The 20,445-nt window shown below is 33.5% G+C and overlaps 2 protein-coding genes across 3 annotated transcripts; both read right to left on the bottom strand.

Moving 5' to 3' along the window:
* LOC126657575 (uncharacterized) lies at window positions 1-2,515 on the bottom strand. Of its 2 annotated transcripts, XM_050352284.2 has the most exons (6): window positions 2,421-2,515; window positions 1,852-2,224; window positions 1,621-1,750; window positions 1,202-1,507; window positions 1,003-1,104; window positions 1-615 (listed from the first exon to the last, which is right to left on the bottom strand). In XM_050352284.2, the coding sequence occupies exons 2-6, from the start codon at window positions 2,220-2,222 to the stop codon at window positions 136-138; spliced, it is 1,389 nt and encodes a 462-aa protein (XP_050208241.1). In that variant the 5' UTR covers window positions 2,223-2,224; window positions 2,421-2,515; the 3' UTR covers window positions 1-135. The 2 variants fall into 2 exon arrangements, with proteins under 2 accessions (XP_050208241.1, XP_050208240.1); XM_050352283.2 differs by having other exon boundaries at window positions 1,852-2,459.
* Window positions 2,516-3,810: 1,295 nt separating this feature from the next.
* Window positions 3,811-8,995, bottom strand: LOC126656796 (uncharacterized). The gene is made up of 5 exons (XM_050351414.2): window positions 8,318-8,995; window positions 7,759-7,832; window positions 7,087-7,134; window positions 4,207-6,989; window positions 3,811-4,132 (listed from the first exon to the last, which is right to left on the bottom strand). Exons 4-5 carry the CDS (start codon window positions 6,486-6,488, stop codon window positions 3,811-3,813), a joined length of 2,604 nt encoding a protein of 867 aa, XP_050207371.2. The 5' UTR covers window positions 6,489-6,989; window positions 7,087-7,134; window positions 7,759-7,832; window positions 8,318-8,995.
* Window positions 8,996-20,445: the final 11,450 nt, after the last annotated feature.

The raw sequence follows: 20,445 nt of genomic DNA, 5'->3' as shown, positions 1-20,445 counted from the left end.
TTGATACAACTTAATATTGAAATTTAAAGTCAATTCGTATGTTCAATACATTATAGTTTAACGTATATAAGTACAATCGAAACAACATAATAATAAAAATAAGAAAGAAAACTAGATGACCCGCGATCCTCAAATCTATGCCCCTCCGCTAGGTGGCTTACCATTTTGCATATTCTTCCACATCTCTTGCATCTGAAGTAGCATTGTATTCTGAAGTCTTTTTTCTCTTTCAGCCAACTCTAGCTGCAAAGTATCATGTAATCCTTGCTCTCTTCTAGCTAAATCAAGTTGTTGCTGCTGCAATGCATCTTGATGCTTACGTAAGGATTCTTGTTGCTCACGTAAAGTGTCTAGCTGCTTCGTAAGATGTTGTTGTTGATCATTAAAATGTTGCTCTATCATCTGCTTCATGTGCTCTTCATCTGATTTATATCCAGAAGAAGTAGAGGAAAAACTATGCGGATAAAACACTGATGCCTGCGAGCCTAATCCATACACTTGCTTCTTTTTTGCCCCGCCAACAACATCATAATAAAGCGAGTGAATATCAACTTCTGGCACACTCCCATCTTCTTGTGGCTGACTAGCGATAGCTACAGCATTTATCATCTTATCCTACATAGCATATTTAACCACAGTTAGCATTATTAACTTCAGACTTTACTTTCCCTATAACTAATACAAACAAGTTTCTAACAACACAACTATAAGACTAACATCAGTTGCCATATTCAACAAAACAACTTCAGACTTTAATTTAGCATTATTAACTATAGCATTTACCACAATTTAACATTACTAACTTCAGACTTTAATTTCCCTACAACAAAAATACAAACAGATTTCTAACACCACCACTAAAAAACTAACATCATCTGCCATTTTCAACAAAACAACTTCAGACTTTAATTTAGCATTATTAACTATAGCATTTACCATCTTATCATGCATAGCATATTAAACCACAATTTAACATTATTAACTTCAAAAGTAATGGCTTACATTAATAATTGATGATTTGCTATCAACAAATGCTCCATCTTTTCTCTTATGCAACTTTTGATGAACTTCCCATGGATTCATCACTCTACCATTCTCTTTTTCCTATAAAATAAAAATAGAATCGAAAATAACAAAAACTAAATACTAATTATAATAAAAGGCAATAGATACACTTAAAAAAGTTGGAGTAAATATTTACCATCAATTTGGTATGCTCCAAAATAGATCTAGAACCTCCTGTATGCTTAGCTATACCAGTGCCAATACCACCAGGTTCTGAAAGCCTATTCTTTGAAGCTTTTTTAGATTTTTTTTTCCAATCATCTGATTCCCACCTAGCAAGCCATGTATCCCAAATATCATCTTTAACACCTTGAGGAATTTGCTTCTTTTTTTTCCAATTATCTCTCCACTTATTAAGTGTCTTATTGTAGTGGGATGCTGCAACTTTTTTCCAAGTGGTCTTGATCAACATCTCAGCATGAGGATCCCATGTATATCTTCTCTGTAAGTAATAGGATTCACATATTTCAACCAAATGCACCATAGTAACAATATAAGAACAATAAAGAAAACTATTATTACTACCTAAATATATATAGTTAAGAATTTAATGACCTGAAAATCTTCCCAATAGAATTGCTTTACATCCTTGTTCACTAAAAGCCAGCTATATCCACTCGGATCTTGTTTCTCTTGAAATGCACAGCCGATGTTTCGAGCTATACCATGGGCGTCAGGAAGTAAACTTGAAACAAATAAAATAACAAAACAAAATTATAACAAACTGTAACCAAATTAATAATGTATATATAAAGAAATAAAATTAATATGAATATATGATCAAACCTCTTTGCCTCTACATGTATGTGAGGAATGCGATTGTATCCGTGATAACTTAGATTTGATGATATAGAAGGAGAAGGACTCTCTAAATTATCATCCTCAAATGCTGGTGGTGCTAAAGATGGGCCTGATGAGGCTGCACGTGGTAGGGCTGATGAGGTTGCACGAGGTGGGGCTGCTGGTTGTGCTTGCGGTGGGGCTGCTGGTGGTGCTTGCTGTGCGGCTGGTGGTGGGGCTGGTTGTTTCTGTCGTGGTGCTAGAGATAGTGCTGGTAGTTTTTGTCGTGGTGCTAGAGATAGTGCTGGTGGTTTGTGCCGTAATCTTGATGACGCTTCTTTTTCTAGTGATGTTGTCCTTATGAAATTAGGCTTCATATCTGAAAACAAAAATCATTTCATTCAGCTCATAAAATCAAATAGCACTAATAATGACTAATTCAAATACATATCATAATATAGAAGATCTAGAATGATCTCGTTATTATAGAGAAGAAAGGCATAATAAATTCAGGTTTATTTCCAATAGAGCAAAGATAATAATAGTATTTATGGTAACACGAGACTTATCTTTACCTGAGCTATAGTAATACGCACAGCACCAGGGTGATCTATGAAGAATTACTCTGGAATCCAAAAATCACCCAACGCAACCTGCAAAAAATAGAAATAACAGTAACACTACTATCCATCTTTAAACCAACCAACTTATCAGCATTTATCATTATTAAACTACTAAATATAGAGCATCGTATATGACAACTAAGTTCTAACAAGTATGGTAATCAAATTAAATAAAAAGTATGCAAGGCACTTAACAGGGAAGAAACTAGGACAAAAAAAAGATATAAACAAACAAAACCCTTGCTATAATATAAAGCAATGCTCTTATATATAGAGCAGGACACAATAAAACATCAAATTAAAGAAGTTTTCTAAGCATCAAAATTAAAGAAGTTCTCAATAATAATCTTATCACATTAATTTAATAGTCATCATTCTCAAAATCACCATCCTCCTCCTCCTCCTCATCAACATCATCATCGTCATCCTCATCTAAGTCTTCTTCTAAGTCATAGTCAACATCATCGACATCGTCTATTTCAGTGAAAGAACCATTTGGATCTCTTAAAGTTTGGTATGCATCAACTTCACTATCTATCTCATGTTGCTCAAAAGAATCCTCTTGATATGCTGAAATCATTGACGGCGGTATTATTTTTCTTGCTTCAGGTAACTCCACAGTAGACCTTGGTTTAATCTTACAAACTGCCAACCACTCGCTTCGCTTCGACGATGGATAATTTACATAGTGCACCTGTTCAGCTTGAATAGCCATGATAAATGGTTCATATTTGTTGAAAACTTTACGACTATTGACATCAACAAGCTTGTACTGTGGGTGCACTCTTGTACCCAGCCTTAGAGTAGGATCAAACCATGAGCACTTGAATAAAACAATTTTTTTCATCGGCAATGCAGGATAATCCAATTCTAAAATATCTGTCAACCGACCGTAATAGTCAAGTAAACCTGCACTTTGATTCGAACCTCTAATGCACACTCCGCTATTCTTCGTTAGCCTTTTTGAACTATGCCCTTCTGTATGAAACCTATACCCATTGATATAGTATCCAGAGTAACATTGCACCTTATGCAACGGACCTTTAGCTAGGTCACGCATAATAGGGTTTGTGATGTTTGAAGATGAACTATGTGCCTGATAAAAACGCAGATTATCACATTAAGTTGTAACCTATATTTATTATTGATGAAAAATATTGAGATGTCTACTCACATATTTTTCAAACCAGGCTGCAAAGTCATTTTCTAATTTTAAATCAACATCATTCTGAGTGATATTTGGATTATTGAGACGTAACTGATCTTCAAATATTCTGAAAGATGGAATAATTACTTAGATTCAACAGTAGAACACAAATCCATATTAAAATTGTATATAAACTTACTCAATATATGGTTTAGCTTCAATGCAATTCAAAAGAATATAAGTATGAGCTGCATCATAGTCTTTCTGCTCCAAAAATCGAGATTTAGCCTGACCCATGAATCGACCGGGATGTTTGAAAATTGACAGCATACCCGAAACTGCTCTTATATCAACTCCACCGTCATCATTACGTGGTACTCTCCTATGCCGTGTATGAATAGTAGGTGTGAAGTAGTGTGCACAAAATGAAGCAGTTTCTTCGACTAAGTATGCATTGGCAATCGAACCTTCAACTTGGGATTTATTTTTCACATTATTTTTCAACCTGCGAAGGTACCTACAAGAATATCATTTATTTAGAACAGTTGCATCACAATTTAGGCAATAGACATTGTTCTTATTGTTGCGTACCTCTCAAAAGGATACATCCATCGGTATTGGACTGGGCCAGCTATTCGTGCTTCATAGGCCAAATGAACAGGAAGGTGCTCCATTGAATCAAAGAAACTTGGAGGAAATATACGCTCGAGCTTGCATAAGATTGTGGGAATCTCTTGCTCTAACCGTATAATTTCATCCCTTTTAATAACGGTTGATGTTAGATTTTTAAAGAAAAGACTTAGTTCTGTCAATGCTTGCCATACATTTTTCGGTAGTAATTCACGAAATGCAATTGGAATAAGTCTTTGGAGAAACACATGACAATCATGGCTCTTCATCCCGTAAAATTTTAATTTCTTCATGTCAACACATCGACCCATGTTGGAAACATACCCATCGGGGAACTTGAGTTCTCTGACCCATTTACACAATTCTTCTCTCTCTTTTTTGTCAAGAGTGAAATAAGCTTTTGGATATTTTCCGGTGCTTTCATCTTTGTGCAGCTCCGGGCGACAACAAAACTCTTTCAAATCTTCTCTCGACTTGGCATTGTCTTTTGTTTTACCCGGGACATTTAGCACTGTATTGAAAATATTATCAAAGAAGTTTTTTTCAATGTGCATGACATCCAAGTTGTGCCTTATTAAGTTAGTACTCCAATAAGGCAAATCCCAAAAAATACTTCTTTTCTTCCACCCACATCCAAAAGATTTAGAAATACCAGCATTTACTTCCGCTGCATCAATCTCGGTTACTTTTAGTAGGCCAAGATACTCAATTTCATCTAGTAATTCTGAACCAGATCTAATATGAGGTGCATCATCCTCTACTATATTTCCCTTTTTAAACCATTTCTTATTTCTTCTAAATGGATGACCTGATGGTAGAAATTTTCTATGGTTGTCAAACCATGACGTCTTGCCACCATTAGTTAATTGAAATGCATCAGAATCACTCATACAGTGAGGACATGCCAACTTTCCTGCCGTACTCCAGCCTGATAACATCGAGTACGCTGGAAAATCACTGATCGTCCACATAAGACCAGCTCTCATTTGAAAATTCTGCTTTGTTGAAATATCATATGTGTTCACACCAACAACCCACAACTGTTTCAACTCGGCAATTAGAGGCTGCAAGAAAACGTCCAAATTTTCTTTTGGATTGTTAGGCCCCGGAATGATTACTGATAAGAACATATATTCATCTTTCATACACATACCAGGTGGAAGATTGTATGGTGTCATTATTACAGGCCAAGATGAATATTGTCTCCCTGTTTGTCCAAAAGGTTGGAATCCGTCGGTGCACAAACCCAATCTAACATTGCGAACCTCAGAAGCAAATGAGGGATTCACCTCATTAAAATGCTTCCAAGCTGGAGAATCCGAACAATGCTGCATTATGCCATCTTCTTCCCATTCATGTTCACCATGCCACCTCATATGCTTTGCTGTTGAATTTGAGGCATACAACCTCTGAAGTCGTGGTGTGATAGGAAAATAGTGCATTTTTTTGTAAGGTATGTTTTTTTTGCGATTGCCAGCACCTCCTAGTTTCTTATACCGAGCATGACCACACACCTTACACTCATTAAGATGAATATCTTCGTTCCAAAATAACATGCACCCCCTATTGCAGCAGTCAATGATCTCTACTGGCAAACCTAAATTTCTAACTAACTTCTTCGTGCTATAAAAACTGTCAGTCATTGTGTTATCTTGAGGTAAAATCTCTGCCAAAAACTTACAAAATTCATCATATAACCTTTCTGAAAAATGAAACTCCGCCTTTAAATTCATCAATCTCGCAACAGCAGATAATTGAGAATGTCCTCCCGGATTTCCTTCCCACAACTCTTGTTCAGATGCCCGAAGCATGTCATACAAACGTTGGGCTTCCAAATTCGGGTCCTCTTCCACTACATTAGGAAATTGAGAAGGACCAATGACATCTTGCATCATTGATCGAAAGAAATCGCCATGATTAATTGTTTCAGTTTCAGGGGATTCATGTTCTAAATCTATGTTGGGAGTAGCTTGGATTATATTGGGTACAAAAGTTTCTCCATGACAATACCAGCAATTATAGTTTTTCATGAACCCATACTTTGCAAGATGACATTTCACTGTAACCTCCTCAAGATAACCCTTGTTTCTGCATTTTTTATGATCACACGGACATCTTATCTTCTCACCATTCATGCAATCGGGATGCATTTTTGCAAAATCAACAAATTCCTCCACCCCTTGTATAAACCGTGGATGCAAATATCCACCTTCATATCTAACATACATCCATTCTCGATTCATGTTCTTATTTAGACCCTAATAAGAATTTTTTAGCTGTTCTGTTCCTTTGGAAAAAATAGCACATATTTTAACAGCTAACAAATATAAAAAAATTCAAACAGACAAATACAAAAATATTTAAAATTAAAACTATCAATTTGAGAGGTGTTCATTTTTCGAAATGTAAAAAGTCATGTTTCAGACGTTGTATAGGTTCTAATTCATGAAATTGTAAGAATTAACAGTCAAATTGAAAAATATAACGTCACTAATGCAAATACTTGAAATGTATAACGTCACTAATGCATCTCCACCTCAATAATGCAAACACTTGAAAAGTATAACGTCGTTTCTACAATCAGAATAACAACTAAGACAAATAAATTTTAGCTAATTACTAACCTCAGTTTCTGAAATGCACCAATGGCAAGAAGATCAACGGCAACTGCAGAAGGGAAGAAAAACGCAACAAGAGAAAAGCACAGCAACAGCTCCTTTGTATCTTTTAAAAAAGTAAATTCACTGAAAGTATGAAAAAGTATAATTTAAAATGTTAGGAAAGAATCAAATCAATTACATAAACTAAGAGTAATTTCACATACTACAAGGGCCTCCTTACATGTAGGCTTAGCTAAAATAACAAACGGGTCCAGAGTCTCTCCTCCCACTACAAGATAAATCAAACAAAAAATCAAACAAAAATCCATAACAATAGAAATAAAATACCCTAAAATTCAAATAAGACCATTAATAAACAGCTGAAACTCATCCTCAATTTGCACACGCAATAAAGACAAATGTAACAAATATTAACATTCGTTTCTCTACTATAAAAAAATCACAGTTCACTTTTCCCTAGTTAAACATCTTCCAAAGTACTAATTGGGACTTCCTAGTTCATACAATTAATAATTTTCAATTTACGGTCAAGTTCAATAAAACCACTTAGTGAAAGACCAATTAAGCCTATAACTCAATAAAAGATACAGTAAATTCAATATAAGTCAGGGTTGCTTAAAAGCACTAAGCATAACAAGCTATGACAACTGGATCCATAGTTAGTCATGCAAAGTTCATTTAACCTCATACTTAGCATGAAAGATCAGCAAATTAGTTTAAAAAAAGCAAATTAGTATTCTTGTTGAATCACGAACATGAAGTGAAGTCAAATTTGGTATGTTTGTCAGATTTAGATTTCTGTGAGAATCTTGAAGAGATTCAAGCTTTGAGTAAATATGAGCAGTGGTTAAATTAATTAATATAGATTTAGTAACAGCAGAAGATGAGTTACCTTGTACTTTTTACCAGCGGTTGTTACTTTGACTTTAACAGTCCATCCTTCCGGTAATGAGTCATCATCGGAATCTGCAGGTTTCACATACAAAATTAAAAGTTAGAGAAAAATCAATTAGGTGAACTTAAAGTGAGAAAATATAAGGTAGTGAAATTAACTGAATACTAATTCAATAAAAGCTTGAAATCTTTATCACACATCAACAATGGAGAGTAGCAGAATCAATTAGGTAAACTTAAACTGTCAACATTGAAAGTTAGGGTAAAATCAATTAAGTAAACTTAAACTGAGTCTAATTTCGCATACAACATTGAAAGTTAGGGCAAAATCAATTAGGTAAACTTAAACTGAAACTAATTTCGCATACAACATTTAAAGTTAGGGGAAAATCAATTAACTAAACTTAAATTGAAAATATTAGGGTAAAATCAAATCAATTAGGTAAACTTAAACTGAGATTAACCTCGCATACAACATTTAAAGTTAGGGAAAAATCAATTAACTAAACTTAAACTGAAAATATTAGGGCAAAATCAAATCAATTAGGTGAACTTACATTAAAAGTTTGATAGCCTAACAACAATAAACGAGAAACGCTTCTAAATAAACGAGAAACCTCCATGACGGTGTTGCTGCAATAGACCAGACGGATTAACAAATTCAAAACGCTCCATGGTGGATTTCTCAAAATGAAAATGCAATTTAAAAGGGAAGAGAGAAGAGTAGGGACGAAGAGTAGGGAAGATTGTTAAGCCTAATCAGGAATGATTACTGATAAGAGTAGGCCATATAATACACAAACCCTAAAAGTTAGAATGAGAAGAGTAAGGACGAAGAGATACGATTTGCCTAAATGAAATAATTGTCACTTAATTTTTGACGGAATAATTGTCACAATTCCGTCACAGCTTTGTGACGGAATTGTGACGGTTATCCATATTTTTTTATTTGTGACGGCCTGTTCCGTCACAAATATAAGTGACGGACAAATCCGTCACAATTTTGTTACTAAAAAGTAATTTGTTACGGAATCTAAATTCGTCACTAATATCTGTTACAACTCCGTCACTTTTCTGTCATAAAAATCAGCTAAACAAAAGAAAATTAAATTATTTTTTTCCGTCACAAATCCGTCACAAACTTCAAATTCTGTCACAATTTTATCACAATTCCATCATAAATAGTGACAGATTTATTCCGTCACAAAAATCTGTCACAATTTCCAGTTTTTTTTGTAGTGAAGTTCGTGAACGAGCTTGTATATAGTTCACGAACAAACTCGTTTAGAAACTCGATTAGGTGTTCGCGAACTAATTCATATTTAGATTAATTTGTATAATTATGTTTCTAATTTATTCAGCTCATATTCGTGAACGAGTTCGATTAGATTGTTTTTAATTTATTCAACTCATATTGTGTTTGTTCGTTTAAAAGTTCGTGTTCGTTCATTTATCCGCTAAACGAGCGGGCTCACAAACGAGCTCATTTAGTACTTATCGAGTTCGTTCGCGAGCTCGTTTAGTACTTATCGAGTTCGTTCGCGAGCTCGTTCATGAACGAGCTCGTTTAGTACTTATCAAGCTCGTTCGTGAGCTCATTCGTGAACTTGTTCGTTTAGCGGCTAAACGAACGAACACGAGCTGAACACAAACCGAACATGAATACTATAAATTTAAATGAACCGAACATGAACACTCTATTCAAAGCTCGACTGAACATGAACCGAACATGAACACCTTGTTCGCTAAACGAGCCGAACATGAACACTCCAAAACTCGGCTCGGCTCGGTTCATTTACACCCCTTACCATCCTCAAACACAATAAAACTGTATTGTCTGCCAAAAACCTTGGTATCTCTTATTCGAAAGAGAATTTCAATGATAAAAGAAATCACGTAGAGAATAAGGATCCATCCAATGAATATTACACATTTGAAGCAAAGAAAGTCAAACAAGCCAAGTAAAACGACAATGAAGACTATTATAAATTAGTTTCATCGCCCAAGCATAAAGAATAATAAGAGAATTATCCGATAACAAAATACCTCGATTCATTAAAGAAACATCCGAAAATATTCTATCTCTAGCCAACAACCATAAAAAAAGTGGATACAAAGAGGAAGCTTAAACTTCGAAAAACAAAAAACCACGGCAACTAAATTAAGGGGCTGTTTGGTTCGCCATAAAAAGAGGGGAATGAGAATGGGTATGGGAATGATTCCCATTGTTTCTATTTGTTTTGTCAAATTTTACTAGGGAATGGAAATGTGATTACCCCTCAATGGGAATCACCCATTCCCCCTTTACCCCATGGGAATGGACTTTTAGGAATGGGAATCAAAATTTTATAAAATATTTTAATAATAAATAATAAATATATAATTGTTAAAAAATTATTTTTAAATATATATTTTAAAAAATATACTTAAAATAATAAAAAAAGCTTTTTTACGAATTTTTTTTAAATAAGTTTTTTTAAATAAGTTTTTTAAATAATTTTTTTAAATAATTTTTTCAAAAATTATTTTTTTAATTTTTTCGAAAATATTTTTTTAATTTTTTTTAAAATAATTTTATTTTTTTATGTAAAAAAATATTTAAAAAAGTATTTTTAGTAAATAATAAATAACTTTTTTTATTAAACTTTATCCATTCCCATTCATACACTAATTTTGAACCAAACATAAAATGAAAACAATCATTTCCATTCTCATTACTTCTCATTCTGATTTCCATTCCGATTCCCATTCCCAACCTTGAACCAAACGGCCCCTAAGAGCAAACTGTGTACCTAGATGTAACATCTTTATCATTATTGTTGATGTATATCTGTCTTTCTAGTTCTAGCAGCTGATGTCTGGATGAAGAGGACTCGGCAGGCGGGTTTGCAGTTGATCCTGGAAACAAAAAAGCAGATATTGATCTCCTAGCCGAAGACGATAGCTTAAAAAACAAATTAAACCACCCGAGTTGGTTGTCAAATAGATCAGAAAAATAATCGTTCTTGTTTGTTGTTATACTGAACAGCCTTGGAAAGCTTGAAAATAAGGCTTCATTTCCAATTCAAACATCATTCCAGAAATTATTATTATCTCCATTTCCCAATCTCATACTCATTACCCCATAAAACTTTCCCAAACTAGAGAATTGTTGACATAAAATTGAGTCAACGCCATGCCAAAGATGAGACAAGTTAGTTGTATTAATCATGTCAATCTAATAGTCTAGAGCTGTCTGAGACTACCGAAAACCAAAGGGAAATGGCGGCTAAGTGTGACGGCGACTAAAGGTGGAGGTGGTGGCCATGGAGGTGGGTGGAGGTGATGGCGAAAGAGATGGGTGGAAGGAGGAGAAAAGTGGAAAAGATGAAGAATAATAATTCCGCTCGCCGGAGAGAAGTGAAGAAGATGAATAAACACCAATAATTAGGTGAAGTGGTATTGAATAGGTGAGGAAAAAAACTCTAGTCGCTAGAGGTCGGTTATTTTTTAAAATATTTTAATTTGAAATATTGTTTAATTATTGATTTTTAAAGGAAGAATAGGGTGAAAAAAAGTAATAAAAAAATTCATAAATATAAATTGGTAAATATTTTAAACATTAAAGTTATTTTTGAACCTTTCTCCTATAAGGTTACGAAAAATACGTAAGCAATTAGCAGTTGTTTATAACAGTGACGGATGGAAGACTTTAATTATTATGTTTTAAAAACAGAGGTGATCAATTGTTTCAAAGATTAATTTAAAGGTTTATCTGTACTTTCATGGAAAGTACGAGAACTTTTTGTATCTTTTACTTTTTTTGGAAAAATAATTATTATATTAGCTCATCCACAAAGCAGTGGAAGGCAAAAGTCTTTGAAAAAAGAAAGGCTATATGAAATTATAGAAAAAAAATCAAGTTCATACAGACATCATTAGTCGAATAATCAAAATCCTTGTTGTTGTCCTAGTAGAATGTCACCGCTGTACAGATTGTAGAATAAACTAATGAGTCGGCATCCATCCAAAGTTGACTGGAAACTCTCTTGTTTCTTGATTTCCACAACTCCTAAATAAAGAAGAACCAAATTGTTTGCCACAAAATCTGATATCTCCTGTTTGATAAATTGCTCCATAAATTAAAGAATTGATGAATTGAGCCCGGGGCTACCCATTGAAAATTGCACAAGTTCAACACTGTGTTCCAAACATGCCAAGCGAAACGACAATGGAGAACAATGTGAATGCTGGATTCTTCCTCAAAACAAAGCACACAAGAAGGACTGATAGACGGGACTCCTATACGAATCAAAGAAACATTCGAGGATATTCTATCTCTAGCCAAAAGCCACATAAAAAAATTAATACGAGGCGGAAGTTTGAATTTCTAAACCATGCCATAGAGAGGATCAATACGAAGAATCAAACTCTGCCGAAGACCAGTAAAAGCTGCTGTCGTGTATAACTTCCCCCTCCAATGGAACTTATCAGGTTTGATAGAAGGACAGTGACCAGAGATTTGCTGCTGAAGGAGCTGAAGCTGCGCCTGTTCTCCCACGCGAAGCTTGCGTTGCCAGCTGAAACGAAACAGCTGCTGATTGGAGTCGAAAAAATCAGCCACTGAACAGTCCTTAGTACGGCTAAGAGCAAACAGAGAAGGAAACTGCAGTTGAAGGGCCCTGTTATCAGTCCAATTTGCATGCCAAAATCTAATATTATCTCCCAAACCCACGATTATACTAAGTTCTGATTTAAAGGCTTGCCAGGCCTGCTGATTTATGACACATACTGAGTGTATTCCTTTCCACAAGTGTGATAAACGACGAACATCAACCTCTTCGATAACCAATTAAAGACATGAACTGAGAGCTACAAGAACTAACAATCCCTTTTCAAAGCAAACTTTGGTTTATTATTTTCAAAGGAGTAACGCTTAAGCCTCCATCCACAAAAGGCAAGCACACTTCATCCTATGAAACCTTACTGAAACCCACAGAAGTTGCCAACCCACTCTATAAAAAACGACACATGGATTTCTCTAACGACAAAACTACAGAGTTGGAAATGTTAAAAGTGCATAAATATTAAACATGTAGACTGGAAAAGTACGAACTTAATCAAAGTAAGGCGACCAGCCGGAGATATCAGATTACCTTTCCATCCTGCAAGCTGAGATGGAAAATTGCTAATAACCAAATCCCAATGCTTCTCTTTGACCGGCTTGAGAGAAAAAGGGAGCCCAAGTTAAGTAATTGGCAGTTCTTCAGTTTTGCAATTAAGAATGCCTGAAGCTTCTAAAATAGAATGATCATCTATGTTGATACCAATGATAGATGATTTTTGAAAATTAATTTCAAGGCCAGACACTAACTCAAAGCATCTAAGGATTCTCAATAAATTCTTGATCATCTCCAAATCTTAAGGCACAAAAAGAAGAGTATCATCTGCAAACTGCAGGATAGAAATAGGTTCAGCATATCCATCTACATGAATACCGCCTATAAGACCCAAACAAACTGCTTGACTGAATAAATCTTTTAGACTTTAAACTGCAAGGGCAAAAAGCATGGGGGAAATTGGATCTCCTTGTCGCACTCCTCTTCTCATACTGAAGTTTTTACTCGGATTGCCGTTTAGAAGGGCATATAATTGAGAGGACTTAAAGAAATAGGAAATCCAATTGATCCAAGTGACATCGAAATTCATTCTAGCAAGCATTTTAAAAATCAAGTCCCAAGAGATGGAATCAAATGCTTTCTTAAAATCAAGCTTAATGAGAAAAACTTGATCTTTGCGGCTATGCGCTAGATAAATCAAATCCGAGGCAATCATATGACAATCATGTGTGTTTCTTCCTTATATAAAACCAAACTGATTTTCAGAAATAAGCAGAGGAAGTAAGGAAGATAACCTATTTGCTAACACTTCAAAAAAAAGTTTAAGAATCCCATTAATCATACTTATAGGGAAAAAGTCCTTAATATCTGTAGCACCTTTCAGCTTTGGAATGAGGACCAAGAAAGCAGTATTTAAACTTGCAGGAAAAGACCCAGTACGATGAAAGCTGAAAAATAAGTCAAGAATATCGTTTTCCAAAATCTTCCACGCCTTCTTGTAGAAGAAAAAGTTGAAACCATCCGGCCCTGGCACTTTGTTATTATCACACCCAAGAAGAGTGAGATAAATCTCTTCTTCCATAAAAGAATAAGTAAGGGTCGCAGCTTGATTGTCAGATAGCCTTCTAATAGACAAAGAATCAATGGAATATTCAATAGCAGTACGCGGCGTGTACAAATTCTTAAAAAAGAGATGGGCGTGAAGTTTAATGGTATTCGGAGTACTAAAACGTTGATTATCCACAACCAACTCAGTAATAAGATTATTCCTGGAATGGACTGAGTATGGAGAACATTCAAATTGATAATTTCCTCTAATGAAAGAATCTGATAATCTGCATCTCTTTCTAAGGTCTCAATTGAAGTTTGAATCACATCAAATCTTAAGTTTAGATTGCCAAAGCAGTTGATATTCCAGTCCTTGATTAACCCTATCAACGCTTTAAGTTTTAGAATGAAACTCTTATTATCTGGGGCTGCCGAGATATCACACCAAGATGAAGCCACAAAATCATAAAAAGAAGTATTGATCCACCAAGCATTAATCGATTTGAATGGCTTAGGACCCCAATCAACAGACGCAACTGAACGAAATAAAAGAGGATAATGATCTGAGAAGTTTCTTGACAGAGTTTTAAGCGATAAGCACGGCCAAGAAATGAAAGCATTGGCTGAAATAAAACAACGATCAGTCTTAGAGCGCGATTGGTTATTGTGCCAGGTAAATAAACAACCTTGAAGATTAACTTCTAAGAGATTTAAAGCTTGAATGAATTCTGACAACTGTTTCATGCTAGTAGAAAATCCCTCGCAATTGAGCCGATCAGACGGAAGAAAAATCTTATTAAAATCACCAATCAAGAAGTAAATCATATCTGTTTGGAGTTCAGGAAGAATATTAGACCAAAGAACGGCTCTATCAACAGCTTGCGAGCATCCATAGACCAAAACATATCGAAAAGAAACTCATGAGCAATCAAAATCAATACAAATCCATCTTTGAAAAACAAGAATTCTTGAGGCAGTAAGAACCTTTGAATCCCAGATACACAGCAGGCCTCCAAAGGCTCGAGAAAAAGGCAAAAAACAGAATTTATAATCAAAGTGAGGCCACAAACGACTAACAAGAAAATCATCTATCAACTCCTTTTTAGTCTCAATAATGCCAGCTAAAGATAGTTGGTGTTGGAAAATAAAAGAACTGATAGCCCTCTGTTTAATAGAAAATGAAATACCTCCTCAACAATTCCATGAAATAAAATTCAAAGGAAACGACATTAAAAAGGATCAAAAACCTTGATAACTGTAGAAATTAAGGACTTACTTAAACTGAGTTCGAAAAGTCCTGCTGAAATTGATTCATTAATAAGTCTAATATTGCAGTTTCATTATCCTCAGAAAATAATCCAAGTTGCAGCCCAATGTTCCATGTCTTGCGAGCTTCTGAGGCCTTATTAGCAGCCGAAAAGTTAAGCTTGCTACGATGTCAGATAATAGCATTGGAGAAAGAGGATGCAGAACTTCCTGGAAGTGTCAGACCGGAGCCAGTGTTTCCTTGTTTATCTAGACGTTTATGCTTACGTCGCGTCTCGATAAAGCCCATAAAATCTGCTGGTGTGCAAGCTGCTGAAGGACTGGAAAAGGAATCTGCCAGATGACTCAAATCTGCAGTTAGGTGCTCAGCTTCAGCTGGATTATTAAAAGCACGAGATGAAGCCAGCATGAAGCCTTTAGTCTCTAATGATTCCGGGTTATCCTTGTCCAGTGGCGCATCTGCTTCAGATATGGAATCTTGAATAAAAGATTCCTCAGAAGAACTAGAATCCAAACCATCCCATTCTTCCAAGACAATTGGAAAATCGGATTCTGAAATACGGATAGCAAATTCCTTATCAGCTAATAATAAAGGAATGAAGTCATTAATATCATCCATCGCAGTACAGATAAGAACTGAACCAGTATCGAGTCTTTCTTTTGAAAGAACCATCGGGTGTACCGCAATAGAGTTCCCATAACAATTGCCCACTTGCATGAAAGTACTCTCCTCCCATGCACCTATTGGAATGCCAACAATGTTAATCCACACAAATCTACCTTTGCTCAGAGTAAATTTGTCTATTCGTTTGAAAGATTCAAAAAAATCAAACAGCGAAGGGAACGTAATATTTTCAAAAATAGTTCTTGCATCCTTAGATTTAAGTCTGATGATTATTTCATCCTACCAGAAAATACATAGAGAAAAAATCCACTCAATTGTTATGTAAATACGAGTTGACCTGTAGCAAGCAATGGATATCCTTGATTGTCATAATGAGAGAGTCCGAGTAATCTGATATTGGATCAGCCGACGGAGAGAAAATGATTGCGTCAGCTGAAAGTGCTTGTGCAAAAGACCTGCTGTCATGTAATGAAGGTTTGAAGACAGGTTTTTGTTGCTGGCTAGGTTTCTGAAGGAGGCTCATAGGTTTGTTATCTTGGGAACCAGAGTTGGAAGAAACCCTAGTTGAGTATTTTGCATCAAACACCCTTATACGATAGTATCCAATACTGACCATATTAAGACGAGCATTGACTGAATTGAAGTCTTCCTCTGGATTTGGCTTGAAAAAACCAAATCGTTTGTTCCTGATGTTATGTTTCCTTGCCAACGATACCCTACATGCTACTCCAAATTTCAGAAACGCCTGTCGGAGATTGATATAATTCCAATTCTCTGGGTAGTTTTTGAAGTAAAAGACAAGAACTTGCTGAGGATGGGAGTGGGCTTGGCCCGTAGGAGTGGGCAAAAAAACCGGTCAAACCGTAAAACCGAACTGGAAAATATGGTTAACCGGTCTAAGAGTTAAGGTTTAGGTTTTGATTTTTTATTTCTATGGTTAATGGTTTAGGTTTAGGTTTTGGAATTTTAAAAACCGTGATTAACCGATTAACCGGTTTATAAATAATATATATTTTATAAATTATATATATATACATACATATGTTTTTAATTATTCAAATAAAATATATTTTAGGCTTAATACATTTGTGTGTCCCTGCACTTTTCTCTTTTTGCACATAAGGTCTGCACTAAAATATCACATCATTAAATCCTTCCACTTTAATTTCTATCATCCCGAGGTCCCTCTGTTAAGGCGAGTGTTGACGCCGTCAACGCACTTTCAATTTTTTTAACTTTAGATCCCTGCACTTTTAATTTTTTAATGTTACGTCCCTGCACTTTTAAATGTAGATTGTGTATAAATATACATTAATTTTTAGTTTAATAAAGCCACAATTAAGTATAAAATATTAAAACTTATATTTTTTAATGGGTATGAATTTAACATATTTAAGTAATAATAACGCCAAAATTTCTATCTTTAAACTATTATTTCATTAAATATTTAAATTATTCTTACTAAATGTTTAATTTATTATTATTCATCTATAAATAAAAAGAGTATAATTTATTAATTTTTTTCATTATGCTGAAAAATAAAAGTGAATTTAATTTTTATTTTAAAAAGTAAACATTAAGTTAGAGAAATAAAACTAATTTTAATATTTATTATTAAATAATTAAAGTAATATTCTATCCCGATAAATTTTTATGTTTTTTAAATAAAATAACAACATTGCACTTAAAGGTGTAAACGGATGTTCATCTTGATATATGTCAACTTCGAAGTTGAGTATGTTATATAAGTTTACAAGATCGAGCTGTCTACTTCTATTTATAGAGGAAGCTTAGCAAGCGGAAGTCTGAATGAATTTCTAATTTTTTAATGATTTTTTTATATCACCTTTAATTTTTTTAAATTAATTTTGAATATTTCTTGAGTAAGGATCTCATTCACGAAACGTACTCTAATATTTAAACCATATTTAGTTTGATAAAATGATCATTAAAATAATTTTATTAAATTTTTAAATTATTATTACTTAGCTTTAAATAAAAAATAAAATTAATTAATTTTTTTATCATGTTAAAAAATAAAAGTGAACTAGACTTTTTATTTTTTAAAAAGTAAATATTAAGTCACATAAATAAAACTTATTAAAATATTAAAATGATATTTTATACCAATGTTTTTTTATTTTTTAAATAATATAAAAACATTGCACTTACAAGTGTAAACAAACGCCGATTCTCATATATGTCAATTTCGAATTTGAATGTGTTATATAAACTTACAAGATAAACCTGGCTATTTCATTTTTTAGAGGACACATATAAGACCAAAATCTGAATGGAATTCTAATTTTTTTATTAATTTTATCTAAGTTGCCTTCAAAAAAATTTAAAATTAATTTTGAATATATTTCGAGTAAGGTCTCATTTACGATATATACTCTAATATCTAAATCATATTTATTTTTATAAAGTGATCGTTAATATAATTTAATAAAAAAAATTATATTATTCTTATTAATTTAATTACATTCTTATTGTTAAATTAAAAATTATAAAAAGTTAATTAAATTGCTTCAACATCTTATATTGTTAATTAAAAACATTAAGGGTGCGTTTGGATAAGGGTGGATTTAAATTTGGATTTGGATTTGAGCCAAATCCTCTGTTTGGATTGTAAAATTTGTTGGATTTGGATTTGAGTCAAATCCAAGTTAATTTCAACACATACAAAATTGAAGATTTGAAATAGCACCTATAACCTATGGATTTCAAATAATCTCGTTATCTTTATTATATTAAAATTAACCGATTGAGTTTTATTCAGTCGAAAATCGACAATAATCCGATTTGAATGGAGAAAAAGTAGAAATTTTTATCCGGTCAATATTTTTCCGATTTTTTTTCAAAAAACATTCTTGGAGGAAGAGGATGTTTCTCCTTTTCCGAGATACCCGCCGCCGCTGTCCGACAGTAATTTTTCCAAAAAACAATTTCTGAAAGACTAGGCTCCTCCTCTTTCGAGGTACCCGCTGCAACTTGGATTATTAGAATAAATTTTTAAAATATATATATTAGAATAAATTTTTATTTTTTATTTTATTAAAACAATTATAAGGACTTCGTTTCTATAAAATCAAAGTGCATGGACCTTATTTGTATAAATTAAAAATGCAGGGACCTAAAATTAAAAGTGCAGGGACCTTATTTGTATATATGAAACTACAAAAATGAATCTAGTCTCATTAACGAAGCGTGTGCTACACGCGCTAACAGAAGGTTAACAGAGGGACCTCATGATGATGGAAGTTAAAGTGCGAGGATTTAATGATGGGGTATTTTAGTGCAGGGACCGTATATGCAAAAAGAGAAAAGTGCAGGGACACGCAGATGTATTAAGCCTATATTTTATAATCTACACATATAAAAATTCTAAACATTAAAAATATTTAAAAAATATTTTATTTATCAATATATTTTTATTTTAGGATAGGAGTATATATATATATTGAGAGAACTTTATTTTTCTTATAAAATATTTATATACCTAATTGAAATAGGAATAAATAAAATTTACATTTTAATAATTAAATAGAATGAAAATTAAATTTTAATTATTAGACTATATTTAAATTTTAATCTTTTTTATATCTAATTTTTTTAATGGTTACATGGTTAAAAACCGCAAAACCGAAAAACTAAACCGTTTTAAATGGTTAACCGATTTATTGGTTAACTGATTTAATGGTTAACCGATTTAATGGTTAACCATTTAAAATTTTAAGTTTAGGTTTTTGATTTTAAAAACCAAACTACTATAGACCGGTTTACAGATTACCCTCGTGGACCGGTTAACCGGTCCATGCCCACCCCTAGACTTGGGGATGGGCGGCAACCGGAGCATGGAGGATGAAGGTGTTTCATTGGTGGTTAGGGTTAGGGTTTTGGGAGGGAAGAGACATCGTGATTTTATTTTATTTAATTAAAATTCTAGACTAAAAAATGACTTCTTTTTTTATCTTTTACTTACTTTTAATTTCTTTTTATAATAATAATTTGTAACAAATATAAGGCCAGACAACTAAAAAAGGCCAAATCTTTCATAAAAATTTTACAAAAGTCAAAACCTTTTAATTTTATCCAATTTATCTTGAAACGCATGATTTCGTTTCAATTTTGTCCAACTACACAATTTTGTTTATGTGGTGCTGATGTGTGACAAATGCCACATCGGCACTCCGTATGCGTCATATGAGTAAAATTACATAATTGGACAAAATTGAAACGAAATTAAGTGTTTCAGGACAAATTGAATAAAATTGAAAAGTTTGAATTTTTGTGAAACTTTCATTAAAAAATTGGCCTTTTTTTATCATTTGGCCCAAATATAATTAGTTAACTAATAATTTGTAAATTGGAAAAAGTATAAAGATGGAGAAATTCTTAGGTAAACTCAGTCTACTACGTCATCTGTAAACTAACCTATCATATTATGACACGTCATTAAAATAGTGGCACTATCGTAATTTTGTTTATTACTTATTTACACTTTTGAATAGTAATATTACGATAGTGATATTATTTTAATGGCGTGTTATAATGTGATGGGTTAAGTCTACGGATGACGTGGTGAACTGAGTCTACCTAAGAATTTTTCCTAAAGATGTGAAATGTATAGAGTCGGGCTGGAGCT

This window comes from Mercurialis annua, linkage group LG7 (genome assembly GCF_937616625.2).
Source record: "Mercurialis annua linkage group LG7, ddMerAnnu1.2, whole genome shotgun sequence".
Classification (NCBI taxonomy): domain Eukaryota; kingdom Viridiplantae; phylum Streptophyta; class Magnoliopsida; order Malpighiales; family Euphorbiaceae; genus Mercurialis; species Mercurialis annua.
This window is presented reverse-complemented; position numbering and strand designations above follow the sequence as displayed.